General features: G+C 38.8%; 2 protein-coding genes across 7 annotated transcripts in view; one reads left to right on the top strand and one right to left on the bottom strand.

Annotated features, from left to right (window-relative positions):
* Positions 1 to 16,949, top strand: part of IARS2 (isoleucyl-tRNA synthetase 2, mitochondrial) — a 36,874-nt gene extending 19,925 nt beyond the window's left edge. For 2 of the 4 annotated variants that reach the window (XM_081312935.1, XM_081312937.1), the window contains 11 exons: positions 1,545 to 1,647; positions 2,361 to 2,454; positions 8,296 to 8,404; positions 8,518 to 8,620; positions 11,246 to 11,371; positions 12,430 to 12,561; positions 13,762 to 13,868; positions 14,104 to 14,249; positions 14,977 to 15,167; positions 16,332 to 16,473; positions 16,621 to 16,949. In XM_081312935.1, coding sequence (XP_081169061.1) covers positions 1,545 to 1,647; positions 2,361 to 2,454; positions 8,296 to 8,404; positions 8,518 to 8,620; positions 11,246 to 11,371; positions 12,430 to 12,561; positions 13,762 to 13,868; positions 14,104 to 14,249; positions 14,977 to 15,167; positions 16,332 to 16,473; positions 16,621 to 16,763 — 1,396 coding nt within the window. In that variant the 3' untranslated portion in view covers positions 16,764 to 16,949. Of the gene's footprint in view, positions 1 to 1,544; positions 1,648 to 2,360; positions 2,455 to 8,295; positions 8,405 to 8,517; positions 8,621 to 11,245; positions 11,372 to 12,429; positions 12,562 to 13,761; positions 13,869 to 14,103; positions 14,250 to 14,976; positions 15,168 to 16,308; positions 16,474 to 16,620 lie in introns of all 4 variants that reach the window. The other 2 variants (XR_014024515.1, XM_081312936.1) reach the window with 2 other exon arrangements.
* Positions 16,950 to 17,994: 1,045 nt separating this feature from the next.
* The window catches only part of RAB3GAP2 (RAB3 GTPase activating non-catalytic protein subunit 2), a 60,860-nt gene continuing 57,983 nt past the window's right edge, over positions 17,995 to 20,871 (bottom strand). For all 3 annotated transcript variants that reach the window (XM_081312932.1, XM_081312933.1, XM_081312934.1), the window contains 2 exons: positions 19,742 to 19,900; positions 17,995 to 18,750 (listed from right to left, as the gene is read on the bottom strand). In XM_081312932.1, coding sequence (XP_081169058.1) covers positions 18,607 to 18,750; positions 19,742 to 19,900 — 303 coding nt within the window. In that variant the 3' untranslated portion in view covers positions 17,995 to 18,606. The remainder of the gene's footprint in view (positions 18,751 to 19,741; positions 19,901 to 20,871) is intronic.

Here is a 20,871-nt window from a genome sequence, read left to right as displayed (position 1 = left end):
TAATCATATTACAATTTTTACATTTGCTGTTCTTGGTATGATATCATTAATTTCTTTATTCAGAGTATTTCATTATGGATTAGAAGTTGTAGGAACAGAACAGAACAGCCCACCCTTTGAAAAAAAATTTTTTTACCTAATCAGTTTTATGGCAAATAACTGATAGAATAGCATGCATGCATTTTTAATATTTGCAAGAAAACTACAAGTTGTATTATTTTTTTAAATTTGATAAAGGATTTAATTTGATAAAAAGTGTGCCTGTTAAATAGTTGAGACTCACTTCAACCATCTTTGTAGGATCACCACAATATCCTCATTCCATACCCCAGATGATCTTTAGAAACTTGATGTCTTCCAGATGTCTTTGTTCATTTCATTATTAGCCATCATGGCTAATAAGCAGCATTTGGAAAAGACCATTCTTGGTCAGGAGTGTCAAAACTGCCGGCCCACGGACCAGATGCTTTTCTAACGTTAGGCCTAAGCTGGATGATCTAAGCCTTTGTTGATTTTAAAATGCTTTTTTGTTTTTTAAACAGCATCATAAAAAGGGGCTAAAAATTCTACTCTTTCTCTTTTATGAGGTCATCAAATCACCATCATCCCCCTTGCAGCTAATAATTTTTTAATTTTTGTTGCAGCTGCAAAGGTTTCTTTCTCCTAAGCTAAGGAATATACAATACTTGATGAAAAACTTAAAAAACAGGTTATGCTTCCTCTGCAAGTGAGGAGGGAATGACTTTAAGAACACCCAGGGCAGGGTTGTCAAACTCACAACGTCACGTGACGTGTTGTGACGTATCGTGACATTTTTGCCATTGTCGGCAATGGGGTGGGCACGGCTTCACTATGATGCATCCGGTATATTCCTTAGCTTAGGAGAAAGAAACCTTTGCAGCTGCAACAAAAATTAAAAAATTATTGGCTGCAAGGGGGATGATGGTGATTTGATGACCTCATAAAAGAGAAAGAGTAGAATTTTTAGCCCCTTTTTATGATGCTGTTTAAAAAACAAAAAAGCATTTTAAAATCAACAAAGGCGTAGATCATCCGGCTTAGGCCTAACGTTAGAAAAGCAAAGAAAATTTACAGCAATGAAAATCCATGATTCTCTAATGAATTTAGGTGGGAAATCACCTTGAGATTCAGAAAACATGTGCAAATCAAAAGTTAGGGCCCTTATTTAACTTTGGTTAATAGCACAAAAACATGGCACATCCAGAGGAAGAAAAGTTCAAGAGTGCTAAGATTAGGTATTATTAAACTGAAGCATTTTGATTAATGAGCAAGGTGTGCAAAAGTAGCTTTGCACAGCTGTGTTTTTCACCGACTGGTTATTTCTTTCAGTCCATTCACTGTTTATCTTCAATAGATTGCCCATAATGTATGTATTAAAAAATTGTTTATTTGTAATTTACACTGTAGCTCTTACATGTGAAAACATTTAATGGCTGCTGGTTTTCCAAATTAACGTTATACTACAGAACACAGATTGATAATGTCCTGTCTCTCTCTCACTGATTCCCTTCTTTTCCTTGTAGAAAAAGCACTGAGAATGTTATTAAACTAGTGGAGCAACATGGCAGTGATGCCTGGTGGACACTTCCCATTGAACAGCTTCTTCCCAAAGAAGCTCTGCCAAAGGTAATTTAGGGACAGTGGAAAGCCCTCTGTGAAGATCTGAGCTACAGAAGAATAACTGAATTAAAAGGCAGGACTCAGGAAATCCAAAGGCCTGGCAAACCAAGGGTTAACCTGAATCTGATTCATAGTAGTGGGCTAGTCTAAGTGTTGTTGCTGTAACGTTCTGGGGACTTTCCAACAAGTACCGTGGTTCTAAAGTATAGGCCAATGTACTTTGAATGTAAGCCAACATAGAATACTGCATTGGCAATTATTTCTGGGGAAATGATTTCCCAGATCTACCCAAAGGGGATATCATGAAACAGCAGAGATTTAAGGCAATATCATAAGCTCCTTATCTGTACAACTGTGTGTGTGTGTGTGTGTGTATGTATGTATGTATGTATGTATGTGTGTATATACAGTTACAGTCAGGTGAAAAAGTTACATAATAAATCAGGTGCAATGGACTGTACTCCAAGAAGGTTTATTGCATAATTTGTTCATTTTTAAGATGCCAAAATAGGATAGTCTCTTGGTCTCTTGGTTTCATTTTTGTAACGTGCATACAAATAAACATCCAAAATACAGCAATATTCTCTTATTCGTGTTGCTGTTAAGAAAATTGGTGATAATGCTGTTACTGGTCCTTTGGCGCAGAAATAGGAATGGAAGAATTTAAGTTGTCCTTATTTTCTTAATTCATGGTTTTAACTCATATATTTTTGAATCAGGCTGCTAAACCTGATATCCAGGAATATGTACAAGGACAAGATGTGTTGGATATTTGGTTTGACAGTGGGACATCTTGGGCTCATGTTTTAGAAGGTAAGAAGTTCTGAATTCAAAAATATCTCAGAATTGCCTGGTAAATTTTAAACATAGCTGGGCTTGCACTTCATGAAGTAACTATAGAATCAGAATCATAGAAATGCAAGAGACATTAGAGGTCATGTGCTTAGCGAAGGATCCACTGGATTATCTCTGACCTGGAAATATATTAAGCTACATCCGGTGGCAATTAGAGAAAGGTGTTTTAAGATGACAATGTGTTACTCAATTTTCAGGCAATATAATGAATTTTGAAAATACAATAATAATATGGAGAAGACTTTTATATATATATGGTAGGAAGCTCCAGTGTAGTTTGGAATCAGAATTTAGTGTAGGGTATCAACTGCTTTTGAACTTTAAACCAAGAGTACACAAATGTTAGATAGCAATCTTTTGAATTGTAAAACATGCTGGCCCTGGAATTTTTTTTTTTTTAGTTTCCTTGAAACCCAGGGAAGCAATAGTATCATCAAGAATGAATTTATCTAAGGACTTTTTGCACTTTGATTTGAAATTGTTAAGCTGTATAAAATTCACTGTCCTTTAACTTACTTGTTGTTGTAAAATTATTACCATATTCCGAGAAACAAAAAGACATGAAATTTGAGGTACTAAAGTGTGAAAGGTTTGGTGTTGGTGTTCACACATTGCATTGTATTTTGGTTATTTTTCCTTTCTTGCACATATCACTTAAGTAGATTCAGAAGCCATGTGATAACCACTTAAAAGCTCTGATATTCTTCTCTAGCCATGAGAGGTAATGACTGTTCATTGTCTGATCACTCAACAGCCATTAGCCCAGCTCTATACTAAAAGTCCGTGCCCTATAGGTCAGGGGTCTCCAACCTTGCCAACTTTAAGTCATGTGGACTTCAAGCTGGCTGAGGAATTCTGGGAGTTGAAGTCCACAAGTCTTAAAGTTGCCAAGGTTGAGGACCCCGCTATAGGTAGTTGTTTCCCAGCAGTTCTACAGGAGCCATCCTAGAAGACTTCACTGGTTATTTCAGTTGGTCATTTGGGTTTCTTTAAATTCCTCTTTCATTTACAAACAAAATAAAATCATTAGAATGAAAGGTTACCTATGCTTGAGACTTTAAATAGGATTATGAAATTAAGTTATATATTACTGGTCCTGAGCCTATGGCATCTCCTGTTAAATGTGTGCTTTATTAGGAGAATAATAGGAAGGTGTGCAGAAAATTCCATCAGTCATATTTCCTCATTTTCATGCTATTGGGGACTTCTTCAGGCATTCAGACATTCTCTCCTCAGAATCCATGTATTCAATTGGAAGTTTGGTGGAATACAAATAACATTCAGTATGGCTGGGAACTCTGCTTTACTAAGGTCTAAGCTAATGCAGAGAAGTATGTTCTCATCCAAACCAATGTAAGTCCAGTATCCCTTCAGTCTAGAAATGTGGCAGTAGGCAATAAAGTTACTCTTTGCTATCCTATTTTAATGTCCTCCATGTATTCAACTGAAGCAAAGGTCAAATCAGGCTATAAGCTGCTCTGTTTCAGAGCCAGGAGTAACTGTGGATGTGTAGCATATTGCAGAAGCCTGTTAGATTGCAAAGCAAAGCAATGAAACTGTTCTCCTCTGTTGCACATTAGAATAGAATAAAGCTGGAAGGGACCTTGGAGGTCTTCTAGTCCAGCTCCCTGCTGAAGCAGGAGAATGTATACCATCTAAGACAAGTGACTGTCTAGCCTCTTCTTAAAAATCTACATTGATGGAGCGCCCACAATTTCTGGGGGCAAGCTATTCCACTGGTTAATTGTCCTCACTGTCAGGAAGTTTCTCCTTAATTCCAGGTTGCTTCTCTCTTTGATCAGCAGTAGCAGTGATAATAATAATAATAATAATAATAATAATAATAATAATAATAATAATAATAATAATAATAATAATAATAGTAATTTTAATGGGTTTTTTACTATTTTATCGTTGTTGTATTTTAATTGGGCATTGGTTTAATTTCTTTTTAATTTTTGTACTGCTATTTATATATGCCCTGTGAACCGCCCTGAGTCCCTCGGGAGAAGGGCGGTATAGAAATCGAATAAACTAAACTAAACTAAACTAAACTAAACTATAATAATAATAATAATAATAATAATAATAATAATAATAATAATAATAATAATAATAATAATAATAATAATAATAATAATAATAGATGACCTTGGAGGTCATCTAGTCCAACCCCCGGCACAGACAGGAAACCCTATACCATTTCAGACAAATGGCTGGCCAGTCTCTTCTTAAAAACTTCCAGTGTTGGAGCATTCACAGCAGACATGTCAAACACAAGGCCCAGGGGCCGGATCCGGCCCACAAAGTGGTTTCATGTGGTCCGCGAAGCCATCCTGGAAACAGTGAGGGAAAGGCCCCCACTGTCTTGGCCCCGGCCCAGGCCGGCCAGGAGCCAATGTACAATTTCGTGATGGCCATCTATGCTGAAACGCATTCAGTCTTAGCTCCACAAGGCCGTCTGGAAACAGTGAGGGACCAGCCCCTGCCACGTCAGCCCCGCCCCCTGGGCATGCACTGGGGAGCTATCACCCTTTGTGAGGAATAAAGAAATGCACCATTGCCTGGAAGTGGCCAGTACATGGCCCTGCCTACTTCAGGCAGGCTAGGGGCTGGGCAGCATTGTGCTTCTCTTCAGATTCATGCCACCCGGCTCAGCCTCTTGGCACTGTGAGGAGAGTGCCCTGCTGCCTGCCAAAATCGGGCAGGCTGGGGGCTGGGCAGTATTGCACAGGTAACATCGACTCTCATGCTGCTCATGGCATCCCCTCCCCCAGAGCCCACCAAGCCGAATATGTGAAGTAGGCAAGGGCCATGTGCTGGCCACTTATTTATTATTATTATTATTTATTAAACTTATATACTTCCAGGCGATGGTGCATTTCTTCATTCCTCACGAAGGATGACACTTCCCCAGCTGCGTTTCTTGCCTGTTTTTCTCCCTCCCTCATCTCAAATATGTTCCCACCACTCGAAGAAAGGAAGGAAGGAAGGAGAGGAGAGGAGAGGAGAGGAGAGGAGAGGAGAGGGAGGGTCTGAGGGAAGTCCTGCCTTAGTCCTTCCCTGCTGCCCTTTCATCATGCCCTTGCCCCCTCCTCCTGGCCTGTCCTGGGTGTGGGGGTGTCTCCCATCCTATTGCTAAGGAGTCTTTGGATACAAAGCCAGGTCTCCTCACATGGAGAGGGAGTGGGCCTCCCTCCTGACTTTGTCTTCGTACCCATCATGAGCAACCTGGCTAGGGAGAGCAAGCACAGCAGCAGCAGTAGCCTTGAGGAGGAGGTAAGTGCAGCTGGGCACCCCCCTGGGGAAGTGGGGCTGGGCTTAGTGCTGCAAGTGCTTGAGGGCTGGGGTGGGCATTTGACCTCCGTACCACTGTCCAGCCGCCCCCCCTGCATGGCCTGAGAGGAACAGTGAGGCTCCTCCAGTGGACCATGCCTTGGCACTTGCCCCGGTCCCATCTCCTTCTGCCAGAGACCCTCAGATCTGTCCCACTCCTGCTCAGGCCCCCATAGGCACCCTTGACATGAACAGTGTCATGCCCACCCAGTAGGCCACACACACTCCAGCCACACCCACCCAGTAGGCCACACCCACCCTGGCCACACCCGTCCTGCCCCCCCCAGGGCAACCGCAATGCTGATGCGGCCCTCAATGAAATTGAGTTTGACACCCCTGATTCACAGCTTCTGGAAGCAGGTTGTTCCACTGATTAATTGTTCTAACTGTCAGGAAATTTCTCCTTAGTTTTAGGTTGCTTCTCTCCTTGATTAGTTTCCATCTGTTGCTTCTTGTCCTGCCTTCAAGTGCTTTGGAGAATAGCTTGCCTCCCTCTTCTCTGTGTCAGCCCCTGAGATGTTTCCAACCATTGGTTCTTGTCCTGCCCTCTGGTGCTTTGGTGAATAAAGTAACCCCCTCTTCTTTGTGGTAGCCCCTCAAATACTGGAACACTGCTATAATGTCTCCCCTATTTCTTCTTTTCTTTAGACTAACCAAAGCCAAGTCCTGCAGCTGTTCTTCATATTTTTTAGTCTCCAGGCCTTTGATCATCTTAGTTGTTCTTCTCTGATTTTTTTTCCAAACTCTCAACATCTTTTTTGTGATATGGTGACTAAAATTGGCTGCAGTATTTCAGATGTGGTCTTACTAGGGTTTTATAAAGCGGTACTTAATACCTCACCTTGATTCTTAATACCTGATCTTTATTCTATGCCTGTGTTTATACAACCCAGGATTGTATTAGCTTTTTTTGGCTGCTGCTGCACATTGCTGGCTCGTGGTTAAAAGATCATCCACTAGGATTCTGTGCCACAGTGTTACTTCAAAGGATATTTTTCTTGATCCTCTGTCAAGATCAATGCACACATAGTCATGTGTGCATGCGCGTGAATTGAACTTAGAATTGATTTAGTAGCTGGAATATATTTATACAGTTGGGCTAAAGTGGGCTTTCTTGCAAAGCAGCATGCTGCTTTTGATCTGTCTACCTGCATGAAAGTCACAAATTGAAATTTTAATGCAAGATTATGAGCTACTAAAATTTCATAATTTTTCTTCCTGCACAATTAGGCCAAATCTCTAGTTAAAAATGGAGAAGCCAGTGTAGCATCAGTTAAAGAAAACATGTGACCATCAAGATCATTTTCTAGAACTGATAAATGCAGCAGCCTAATTCCCTGCAGAGCTATCATACTAATGTTTAACTAAAAGAATACTGTTTTACAATGCCTAGCTTTAGTGCTGACAGGGTATTTAAAGGAAAAGGCCTAGATAATTGTACTTGCCATTAAAACACAGTGTTTAATCTATGGGTTAAAGTCTCTTATCAAAGATACACAGTACATTGCTCAAATAACAACAGAAAAGGATTTTAAGACCTATGCCCTCTAACTGTAAATAATAACTCTAATTAGCTTTATCAATTGTTAAAGCTTGTGATCTTTGATAAACTGCAAGATGTTTGTTGGAGAAGAATGTAGCATCTAAGTTAAGCAGCACAGTATATGCAATTTAACAAAACATTTTCCATTTGCATAAGATTTTTCAATCTCAAATGAGGTATTTGTAAGAATATATGAAAGCTACTGCTAAGCTTGTAAGCCGCCCTGAGTCTTCGGAGAAGGGCGGGATATAAATGGAATAAAAATAAAAATAAATAAAAATAGATATTGGATCCAATATTTTGGAAAGACAGGGAAATGGTGTAACGTTTTCATAACAATGCCTGGATGCATTCATTATTTTTATCACAGTATTATATTTGAATTTATCAAGGAACAATACATGACAGAGAACAAACATAATTGAAGTGTTAGAGGGAAAGGCAGTCTTAACAACTTTATCTGGAATTTGAATAATTATGGTGAGCAGATTTATAAGGAACATTCGCTTCTAGTAGCTTTGTAGAAAGGAAAAAATTCCAATTTTTCTTTCCTAGAACTTCAGGGATACAATAGCTGCATTTGTCAGAGGTTCTGTCTTCTTTCCTTCTATTATGTTCACAGTTGACCTGGCAAGTCAATAATATAACATAATTACTAGGTATAAGAGTCTATAAATTAGGTTTGCCTAACAGCAACAAAATTCTGATTTTTTTAAAAAAAGAAATTAAATCCATTATAAACACTTCAGAATTGCCATTTGAGTAACAGAGTACTATATTTTTTTTAAAAAAAAACTTAGTAAATGTTGCCATATTTCTGTTAGATGATTTCCACTTCAGCTGATTCAACACTGAAGTAAATAGCTATTCAAAATGTTTAAGGATCTCAAATACAAATACTAGATTGCTTATGTTTTTAGATACAGGTGAAAGAGCTGATGTATACTTGGAAGGAAAAGACCAGCTGGGAGGTTGGTTCCAGTCGTCCCTCTTGATTAGTGTAGCAACACGAAAAAAGGCACCATATAGGTAAGTTGGTGGATGAGTTTTGGGGCAGCTATGGTAATATACGCTGTCTTTCAAGAATGTATGTAGAAGAAATCTAAAGGAAACATGGGATTACCCAGAGGTCTTTATTCTAGGACTCTTATTGTTCATGGATTCACTGTTGGTGAAAAAGGAGAAAAGATGTCTAAATCTATCGGCAATGTGGTTGATCCAGATGTTGTCATCAATGGAGGCAATGTAAGTAATTACATAGTTCTACTTGCCATCTGGAAATGCAGCCTATTGGTTCAGTTTGGCTTCAGTTATTTCCTTCCTGGAAATATCTTTTTGGCATTCAATCCTGCTCCCTCTCTCCAATTATTATGGGCAAAATAGTACTTTGGGCAGCTCAATATATTTTCTAATGTTAATACGGTAGTAGAGTTAACCATGTAAGGATTGCAAAATTCCATCAAGCCACCAGATGGCAGCACGGTGCTACACTTTGGGGCATAAATATCTGCTTTTTGCTATCTCATGGTGATGGAGATTTTTGCAATTCAGAAACAATAGCCAAATGAATAGTCTTAGTATGCCTGGAAAGCAACATACAACAGATTGTTGGTCTTGGTAGTTTAAAATGTGGATGATGCATTTAACATAATTTATTAACCTCAGAAGTTTTTGATTTTGCTCTCATTGCCATGCGGGAAAAGTCCAAAGCTCCTGATGAAAAGATAAATTCCTGCCCCACATATCCCTTGAGTTAGATTTTTTTTTACTGGTAAACTTCCTTATATATCCTCAAACAATCATTTTCTCATAGACCTGAGAGCATCAGCTATAGAAACCAATAGTAATAAAAGTGAACAGTTTTATTGCTGCTCAGTTTGCTTATGAGTGGTTGCTCTGTGGGGAAGAGAAGCTGCCAGGCCTGATAGCTTTAACCTTAGCTGGAGCTTCTTCTTTTTTTTCCCCAACCAGGTGTGGGTCTATGTTGTTACACCCAATGCACAGGGTTTTAGTTTTTTAAAAATTTCTGTATAGAGACTGGCTTCCTTTTTCTGCATCTTTCATTCCTATGGCACATAAAACAAAGTGTTAAGCTAAACCAGTGGCAAACTAGGACTCAGCAACAGTGTGCCTTGCCATAGTTTGTTCACCTTTAAGAGCTTTGTGAATGAATTTACTCTGCACTAGATGAGTAAAAAACAACAAACAGATCAACAGGCAGGATTGCTTTGAGGATCTTTGTAGCATTTCATTTGCACAAACTGATGGGAGGCCTTTTGTGCCTGGCTCACGTAGAAGTGACTGTGCTGGTGGGAAGGGTAAGACGGTTGTTTTGGTGAGTTGGAATGACTAACGCAGTAAAGTACGGTGGTTGAGCTGTTAGGCTACCGATAAAATACCAAGGTTCAAGTCCACCCACAGCCTAGGGAAGTTCACTGGGTAATTTTGAACTGGTCACTTTCTCTTAGTCTCACCTACCCTATAAAGATGTTGTGGGGGAAAATGGGGAGGGGGGGTAGTACCAATAAATATGGTTTAGTCTTATGTGCCAACCAGCCATAAAGGAAACAAAAGAACGACCTTTTTCTCCCCAGTGGGCTTCTGCTATCTTGTCTCAACTGACTACTGTATCTTGTAAGATTTAGGGTTAGGACTTTTGATCAACCTTGTTCAAAAAGAGTCAATCCTGATTTTAAAATTCAGATTTACCCGTGAGACTGCTATTAATATGTAGGAAATGCTTTATATAAGTTTTTCTCAGTCTTCAATCCCTCGATGCTGGACTTGAGCTTCATGTCACTATTAGCCAACCTGGTTGGCATGAAGGATTTAGAGGTTTGGTTTTTCAATAAGATTACCTGGGAGGCATTTATAGATCATGAAAACTGCACTTCAGAATCCCCTCCTGAACTGTTGCTTCTTTTCTATTAAAGTAGACCACAGGAGGAAGCCATCCTCAAGCAGTTACATCAGCAGCTGCTTATTGCTTTACTCATTTTTTTTTTTTGTAGAGGAGCTCAGCTCAGCATACATAGTGTTTTCCCTTCCATTTTTCCGTTTAACAATCCTGTGAAGTAGGTTTGGGTCAAGAGAGAGTGACTGTTCCAAAGTTATCTGGTGATCTTCCAGGGCCAAGAATCTGGGCCTGTCTTATCACCATATCACAATACCGCATTGTTTCCGTTTGCTAGGATATGAGAATATGTGTGCCCATGTGCACGTGTGTGATATTTTACAGAGCAGCAAGCAGGACACTTGTTTTCTGGCATTGCCCCTCCTTGACTGATGTCAAGGTTGTTCAAATAGCAAACATGATTTGACCTTCCCCTCCTTCTCACTTTGCAGCAGGCAACCAGTTTGGTGTAGTGGTTAAGCTGCTGACCTAGAAACTAGGGAGACTGTCAGTTCTAGTCTGAACTTAGGTACAAAAGCCAGCTGGGTGACCTTGGGCCAATCACTCTCAGCCTAACCCACCTCACAGAGGAGTTGTTATGGAGAAAATAGGAGGGGAGAATATTATGTACTATATTATGTACTGCTTTGAGTTACTTATAAAGGTGAGATAAAAATCTAATCTAATAAATAACGTGAGCAGCTGCTTGTATTTTGGTGGTGCATCAGTCATGCTTTGTAGAGTTACATTGTTCAGCATTTGACTTTCAGAAGAGTTGTCCAACGAATACCTTCTCAGAGGTTTATTTTTTTGATGATTCTTGACAGGCTCTCTACATTCCTCTGGGGAAATGTCTTTATGGCCAACTTTGCTGCACAGTTACAAAATAATATGTTGAGTTTATTTTGGAGAACAGGGGCTCATTGAGCAGTTACCAGCACTGAAAGCTGTTTCCTCTCCATCTTGTCAATGTATAGGACCATAGCACTGAGCCACCATACGGGGCTGATACTTTACGCTGGTGGGTGGCTGAGTCCAATGTTTACACAGAAGTGCAAATTGGACCTACTGTGCTCAGTTCTGCTCGTGATGATATTAACAAGGTAAGCAAACGAACACTCTGATGCCTTTTCCTAAGTAGGAGCCACTACAGAAATAGTTCAGCTTTCCGGAATGTGTAGTCAGGAAAGAAGGTGTCTCTATAATATCTCAATAGTAGTTTGCCCTTCCTTTGCCATTGGAAGTTTTCACTTGTGTATCTTCATATGATAAGATAATAGTAATGACTTTACCCATCATGGTTGTATTTATTTATCTGTACCTTCAAGTTAACTCTTAAGAAATACATGGACAACAGCTTGGAATTTTATTGGCAACATTTCTGAAGTGCTGAGCTTTAGATTTGCCATTGCCTTCTTCCTAGGGCAGGGAGAAAGTGTCTGGCCCAAGTCTGCCAGCTAACTTTTATACCTGAGGCCGGATTAGAATTTAGGATCTTCTGGTTTCTACTCTATTTCTTTTAAGCACAAACTGACTCTTGCCCTTCGTGGTTATTGATCCTAGGATAATTGTCCCATGGATTTGCTCTTTGGAACAGGGATTTTAATGCGCCTTTACAGCTAGATAGGGAAGTTCCCCTTGTCTGTCTGTTCTTTCTTTATGCAGTATTCAATGTATGACGTTTTTAAGCTGCAAATTTCACTAATTATTGGTATAAAAATATTGGAACTATGTTGCCTGTATTTAGGCCTGAAGTGTAATAGACCTGTCCCAGTGTTCTATTATAATTAAAGGACTTACTCGTCATTAATGGGAATTGAGACAGCTTTACTCATTAGGAATCGCCCCTTTCTATATCACTGCAAACCAAATCTTTGGAGAAGAGACTGGTGAAAGAACTGGAAGAAATATGGTGGCTATTGGGAATCATCCCATCTTGCAGCTCTCCTGGATGATTTCCAGAAAAGTTCTAAATACTTCCATTCCATCTCACCCTAAATCTCAAAACAAATCTTGTGGTAGAAGAACCTGTCTGAATGATCTCTTTTTTTTGCCTCCCAAAATAAATAGCACATTTGAAATACATAGCTTTTACATTGATGGTAAAAGTTTTTCAAAAATTACTTGAATTTTACAAACTATCTTTGGAATTTGTTGATAGCTTCGAAATACACTTCGTTTTTTGTTGGGCAATCTGGCTGGCTTCAGCCCCGAGACAGACTCAATCCCCACATCAGAGATGTATCTGATAGACCAGTACATACTCCATCTACTGCATGGCTTCGCTACCAAGGTAAGCACTAGGACTAGGGAATGGCTGGGACTATGGACACTAGTAGCACAGAGTGGTTGATTTGTGAACTGGATACATTTTTTGAGAAAAGAACTCTTTTAACTGTTGCATTATTGTACTAGAACTGCTAAAGAAATCAACTTGCAGCTTAAGAAAATCCTGTCCAGTAGACCAGACCTCCGGTCCGTGGACTGGTACCTGGCCATGGCATGCCAGCAACCGGGCCGCACAAACAAGCAAAGCCTCATCCATAGGATGCAGGCAGCACACAAAATCACACACTCTCCGGTCCGTGGAAAAACCTTTCTCCATGGAACCGGTCCCTGGTGCCCAAAAGGTTGGGGCCCTTTGCAGTAGACCACAGCTACCTGCTGCTTTTCTGCCAGCATTTATATATATAGTTTCTCCATCATTTCTCCACCTAGTAAACATTCTACCAAGTAGAAAACCTTAACATTATACTTACCAAATCCATTAACAAAATGTGAATAGAGAAGGAAATTACAGCTTGAAGGAGAAGTCAGGTAGAAGGCATGTCTTCGGAGACCAGCATCTGACTACTAGCATCCTATCTTCTGTTGTGGATGTTTGCTGAATTAGGTCCTGCATAGCCAAGATTGTTTGACTACTTTGGCAATGCTACAGTTAGACATCATCTTTCTTCCTTTGAAGATGCTGAAAACAAAGCATGGGCAATCTAAACCACTATTATATCTTGGAAGGAGTAGGGATGGACTGTCAAAACCTAATTTTATTATAAGAAGGGACACAGTTATAGGACTGGAGAAATCTTGGGACAGGGTAGTATGGAGGAGAAGGAAAGGACAATAAATGGCTGGTCTGGTATTGCTTTGAGTAGTACAAAAGGGCAAAAATGATTAACTAGCTAAATGTCTAGGGAGATTCTCAGTCATCCTGGTCATGGTAGTCCCAAAGGTGCTTTTTCAAGAGGCAACTGGACTTCCTTTGATTCATCCAAGAAGTCAAGAGGTGAAACAGAAAGTCCAGTTGCCTGTTGAAAAAGCACCTTTGGGATTAACAAGCTAAGTCTGCCAATAGTTTAGATGATTAAAGATATAATTTATACTCTCTAACTTTCAATTTCTGGTACTTCCTGTCTCCTTTCCATCTTTATTTTTCTTTGGGATCAATTATTTGCATTTTTAATTAGCTGTTGTTTTCTTCTCCTTTATTCCTTAGGTTACACAGGCATATAAGGAACATGACTACGGAAAAGTCATCCGATTACTTCAAGCCTTTTGCAGTAAAGATCTCTCCAGTTTTTATTTTAGCATAATTAAGGACAGGTATGTGAACTTTTGTATCCTTAAGGAAGCCTCAAAAAATGAAAAATGTATGCTCTGTACTACTTGTCCCCAAGATAAATTTTTCCTGAATATACAGAGTGGGATGGATTGTTTTGTTACTAACATAAACAGCTAGTTTCTTCAGCTCACATGTATTTTGATACACATAAATTATTCCAACAATGTTTAATGCTTAGAAATTGTTTCCCCAATTATTTTCCTTCCTAAAATCCAGACTTTATTGTGAAGAGGAAAAAGATCCTAAACGCCGTTCGTGTCAAACAGCTTTGGCTGCAGTTTTGGATACAGTGGTTCGTTCTTTTGCACCAATCCTTCCACATCTGTCTGAAGAGGTATTCCAGTATATTCCATACAGAAAAGGTATGAGAGTTATAAAACGATTAAGAAAACAGACTCTCTGCATCCAGTCTAGAGATTCTTCACATAAACCTCTTAATGTGTTGAATTCGTTACTCATAATTTACATTTGTTTTGTAAAAAATAGAACGATCAATACGTATTAATTTTATTTAGTCATTAACATTCTTAGCTGTAGGATGAAATCTGCATGTACACATTTTTAAAAAGGAGTTATATGAAATGATGTCTGAACAAGGCCAGACAGCTCAGTGTTGAAGCAATCCCTTCCATTACTGCAATAAGGGACAAGATACACAGTTCTGCTTCCCTTCTAGTCACACTAGTACCTTAATAAAGTAATTGTCCGTGCAAGTTTGCAGATTTATGGAATCATAATCAGATCACTGAATTCAAACCCTTGCTCCGTGCAAGAATTAAAATTAAGAGCCCTCTTAATAGATCAGGTTCTGAATTACTGAAAATTATTGGGAAGCAGGTACAAGTGTGGCCACTTAAGGCAGATGGGGAACTTTAATTCATAGAACTCATTTCCTTGATCAGAGACAAATATTGGTCTGGAATCTAATGAATTAACCTCAATATCTGCATCAGCTGAAGTTTTTGAGTTGTGTTCAAACAAGCCCACATAAAATTTTAACCCTTATTCTTAGCTTTATATAGTACAATGCTGCAACTATTACAGAGCTATCTAATGCATTCGTCTTCCCCCACTCTTTTCTTTTGCAAGAGTCAGACAGCGTGTTTCGTTCCGGATGGATGACCACAAGTGCTGTCTGGAAGAAGCCAGGCCTGGAAGAAGCAGTGGATGGAGCATGCACAATGAGAGATGGTTTCCTTGGCTTTATTGCAGGCAAAAATGCTGCGGAATATCAGGTGATTCTGGTGATTGAGCCTGGGCTGTTCTTTGAATTAATGGAGGTAAGCAGAAAAATCATAACCTAATATTACATCTCAACTGGTGCTTTAATTTTCAAATGTGAAAACAAAAACCATTTATAATGCCTTAATTCAGAAAGACTTCGGAATATAAAGGGATATTCAAAGTTAATTACAGGTAACCCTCAACTTATGACAATTGGGACTAGAACTTCTGTCACTAACTATGCCGTCATTAAGTGAGCCATGCCCAATTTTATATCTTTTTTTACTGGGGCCGCCTTCTCCCGTCGACTTTGCTGGTTGGCTTTGCTGGGAAGGTCCCAAATGGCAATCACGTGATCCCAGAATGCTGCAAGGATTATAAATACATGTGGGTTGCCAAGTACCTAAATTTTGATCGTGACCATTGAAACATCGCACTGGTCGTAAGTGCAGGGATTGGTTCAAAGTCACTTTCAGCACCATAGTAACTGAATAGTTATTAAAGAATGGTCATAAGTTGAGAATTACCTGTAATGGTCTGACTCAATAGAAACCTTCATTTATCAGATTTTGATAAGCAAGATATAGAATCCAAAGACAAGATGTAGAATTATTTTATTTGCTCAATTTCAACCCTATGATTCTATGATCTTGAGTTGAAAAGTTTTTGGTTTTCTTGCCCCAGAGACTTCCTTTGACTTCCATTATTTTTTTGCTGGCTTTTCTACTTTTAGGGGATAGGATATGCAGTTCAGTAATATTCAACCTTGGACTCTTATTTTTCATAACCATGATTTCCCCCACTACTCCATTTTTATTTGATACTTTTAGTTTATTGAAATAGAGGCAAAGTATTTGAGGATTCAGATAACCCGTTTGTAAAATGACTGTGTACTGGGACTGTAGAGCCCTAGTGTATATCTACAATTACGGACCAACTTGATGTAGTTATATATGTCTTGGAGTTCTTAAATTGTAAATAAGGGTATACTATTACCATAAATTGAAATTATAATAAAGTCCTCTGCATACATCCAATATCATAGTATTAAGCCTGAACAAGCCATAGTAGACTTAAGTTTGCATGTATTGCCACCAAATCACATTGTGGCTCAAATATGGTAAACCAGTCCTAGCTTATTATCTTAATAAGAACTGTCACTGATTTGTTTGCATCTGTACCCTTTTCAAAAACTAGTCAGCATGATAACTTATCATTAGGCGCTGCAACCTGAGGAGTGCTCTAGTACATCTCAATTAAATGAAATAATGATGGCATCACAGACAATGCTGCTGACTGAAGTACCTAGAGATGTGAATACTGACGATATGATTCAAGGCACATTTCTGATAAACCTAGAAGGTAAGTAGACTTTTGTTACACATCCACATATTGAAAGTGTTTGGGCCACGTGATGATAGAACTATAGGAGGACTTCCCTTGCTTTAGAGATAAGTCAGCAAAGAATGGGCTTTAATGCGGGATTAATTCAAATCTCTTCTGAAATAGGTGGCGATATCCGAGAGGAGGCTGCCTATAAAGTCATTGTTCTACCAGCTGCCAAATCTAAGTGCCCTCGTTGTCGAAAATACATTGCTGATTCAGCAGAGACTCCATGTGCACGCTGTATGCAAATACTTGGTGAGAAATGATGCCTGTTCCCATAGCGGTCAAAAGTTGGACCTGCTAAAGCAAGATTTATATTTTCCGAAAACTTGGAATATAGAAGTATCTATACAGAAACCAACATCTTGTTTCTCCGAGAGCTGGAAAGCTAACTTTAAAATTCATGTGTATATATTTAAGCTTATACACTTAATAAACTGCTTACTGAAATGCCCGATAGTCCTTTTCTTTCTAAGTCTGAAAAGCAGCACACAAGGAATTCAAATCCATGAATAAGCTGGCTTCTTTAGTTCGGTTGACTTTAGACTTTAGCACGTAAGTGGTGCAGCTTTATTGCAGTTCATGGACCTGCATGAACCTTTTTTCTATAGTTACTTCCAACACAATCAAACACCACCACCCCACCCCACAGATCTCGTATCAGTAAGAAAAAGGTATGTGGAACTTTCATCCTGGTCTAGATTTCTCAATCATAATTAAGAAGTTACTTAGTTATGTAACTGTTTGCAACTGTATAGTGATAGGTATGGGTGGATGGCTCTTCCTTTAGTTTTGAAAATTGTAGTAGCCTTTTAATGAGAAACTCATCTGATCCGGGTGTCAACAGTTTTCTACAGAATGGGTGAAAGTTCAGTATTCAATTAATTACTCACTGTGATTGTTAACATTTTAAAAATGATATACTATTTTACAAAGTCTCCACTCGCCCTCTACAACAGACAAATGGAAGGATCTTCGTGAGTTTGGTTCTATCACCCAGTCCCATTGAATTTCAGACAACTCTGTTACAATAACTGAAGGACTACTATAGCCTCTTTTTTCCAGACCAAAAGCTACCCAGCTGCTTCATCTATTCTGTGCTAACTTTAGCACTCCCTCGTCCAAGGCTTTTCAAACTTGGCAACTTTACACAGACTTCAACTCCCAGAATTCCCCATCCAGCATGCTGGTTAGGGATTTTAAGTTAAGCCATACTTCTTAAAATCAGTCCAATTTCTCAATGTTAACACTGTCATATATTGGAATAGTTGTGGGCCAAATATAAAATTCAGCATAGGGAAGACATTTGAATATATCAAATTACAGTAAGCTGTACAGCAGGGGTCTTCAAACTTGGCCCTATTATGACTTGTGAACTGGCTGAGGACTTCTGGGAGTTGAAGTCCACAAGTCAAAAGGGCCAAGTTTGAAGACCCCTGCTACTGTATACAGCAAGGAAAGTTGTAACAAATGAGACCAATGCTTTTACAGAAGTGATAAAACTAAAACTAGACTCCAGATTTTATTTGATACTTAAAACATGAAGAGGCAGCATCTTTCTTTTTGTTCTACAATGATAATTTTTCCCACTAGACAGCTTGATGCTGTTTTTATAGTGAAAACTCAGCCATAATATAATTGTGGAAAGTCATCCTTTAATGCTGTAACCTGGTGGCCAATTGCCTCTTGATTAAATGTAATTAGGCTATCACTTTGAAGAAGTATTACCTAACCAGCATACATAATATGTAAGAGCTCTGATTTCTTGGCTTCTGATTGAATTCATCTCGCTTTAACATTTAAAAAGCAGTCTATTTTCTACCACATAGGAAATTCTTAACATGTTAATTTGAACAGCACTAAATTGTTCTTAAGCAAACTATTACACAAATGCTTGGTATTAGAAATAAATATTTAGAGTTATACACAAATATACACACTGTTGGTATTATCCACCAAAGGTAGATCTTCACATCTATTTATCATCTCCTAAAGTCTTGAGCTGTTAGATTACCAAAGATGCTTGAGACTGTTTCATCAAGATGATTCTGGTTCTTATATACTATTAGAGACCTTTCTAGTCACCGTGCTTCAGTTTTAGTCTTCTTGTCATGACATTCCTTCCACAGCTTCAATTAGATGCAAGGCAACACTGTACTGCCCATGGTTTTCTGGTAGGTGTTCTATCACTTTATTTACTAATTTAGCAGTTGTAGTAATTGGCACTTCTACATTTTTAAGATCTTGTGGATCCTGCAGAGAGAATTGAGACAATCTTTAGATTTTCTACTAGAAACAAGATATGCCAAATAATTTCTAAAACCCAACCGATGGACCTAAGAGAATCTCTATTCATGATTAGGAACAGCCCTGTAAGCTAGTTTAATGAATTCAGTGAGGAATATAGCAGATAACTACTGCTGTAGCTATAGGATCATTTCGAAGAATTTTCAGCCCTGCCACAGTCATTCTTAGAAGATAAAAGATGAATGACTGCAGGCTTCATGCTTTATTTAGAAGTGTGACCAGCTAAGACAGGGAAACTATAGTTATGGAACACAACCTCACCAGTTTACTTCTGGAGTTATAGGAAAAACCATCTCAAAAAAGACTGCTCACCCTACCCTTAGATTAACCATACCTATATCATCAACTCTTGTCTCTGTTTTGTGCAGTGCACTGAAGTGAGGTAAAGCCCCTCCTCCAACTACTATAGGTATCATTTAGACTCAATATGAAGATGTTTGCGTGCATTGTTCAATACATTTATACAATAATATAGATTAAATGAAGAAGCCATCTCCATCCTTTGCACCATCCTTGTTCCAAAAAAAATGCAAAATGTTGAGTGTACTACTTGTACTGTATAAATGACTCATTAAATTCTCAGAAATAAATTACACTCTCTCTCTTATGCTTCCACAGCGAAGTTCAGATTCCACTCCATATTGACTGTTAATATTTAAGCAGAGCGTGCTATTAGGGAAATATTGGTGTAATTGTTGTGTTGGTTCCTATATTGTCCATCTAGGTTAGCATGCTCAAATAAGCTGACCCTGCATTCCTGCTGCTGAGCAACATATATTACTCTATTTTCATTTTCATGTAAGAAATCTTTTCCCCTCCATTTCATTTTTTTTGTACGGCACTAATAAACAAAAGTACTTATCAACTTCTTCGATTAAGGCTTTCTGAATACACTGATCCTTATTGTGCAATATGTTCAAGAGGCAGTGGATCTTACCATAGCTTTAAGCCAAGTGCAAAGTGTTGGAGGTAATCTGGCCAACAGCTCCATGCCTTCTTTTGTTTGAGTGTGCAGTAAGGCATAGGCCAGCCTCTGTCCAGCCAGCACCAACAACTGTGATGCAAGCACTTCTTTGTCCTCTACCTGAAGAATAGCCTGCATATATAAGAGATTAACTAGGTCAGCTGTTATTCTTGCAACACAACAATACTTGTTTTCAAAAAAAAAAACTTTTGAAAAGAAGCCACTAACAAATGGAGGTACATGCAGGTCAGTCCAAGAAGGTACCTCCTGATCAAGCTACTTTTAGTTTTAAAAGGTACTCTGTCAAATGTTAAAGTATTACAGACCTGTTTGTTCGCCAAAATTTAATACTGAAATGTTCAACTGTAAAAATTCTTAAAGCCAACATGCAGAGGTAGCCATGTTTAAAAAAATAAAACATAACTCTTTCAATCCCTGCAATACTTACTCATTGCAAAGCTTCACTCCATTGTATAATACTGTACTGGCAAATCAAAAATGGGGTGCATAGGAAAAAAAAGGGTGAAGGTCACGTGTGATCGGTTGTATTTGTGAATATGTGCATAAATATCATATACTAAAAAAATCCCTATGTATATATGGCATGAAAGAAGCACCACTACACAAACATAAGAAGCTTTCTTGATCCACAAACATTTACATGCATAAGAAAGTGCAATTAGTACCAAATTTGGAAATACACAAACTTGGAGGTTTCAAATGTCTCATAAATAAGATCTCTTGGCTTCAGTGTGGCTAGTTTCTGAGCAAATGCCCAAGAAGGGCTCACAAGCTTTTTCTTTTCCTGTTAATAAAACCTAGACTTAATTCCTACTCTCCTTCCTATTTTCTGCTACAAGGCACAAAGATTGGAGGGCAGAGTCCTGAGGACACAGATGCGCTGCTCTTTTCTGTGCTATGTGTAAGAGGGCATCTTTTCTAGATGGCACACCAGATGAATCCCCAAAATGCTTTTTTCACAAGGCAACTGGACTTTCTTGTTTTTCTTTGAAGACATTTCACTTCTCATCCAAGAAGCTTCTTCAGCTGTGACTCAATGGTGGGGAATGGAACAATTTTTATCTTCCTTGCAGACAGCTGGT

The sequence above is a fragment of the Vipera berus genome, assembly GCF_964194415.1.
Source record: "Vipera berus genome assembly, chromosome: 1".
In the NCBI taxonomy this organism is placed as follows: Eukaryota; Metazoa; Chordata; class Lepidosauria; order Squamata; family Viperidae; genus Vipera; species Vipera berus.
Note: the sequence above shows the minus strand (reverse complement) of the source record. Positions and strands in the feature narration are given on the sequence as shown.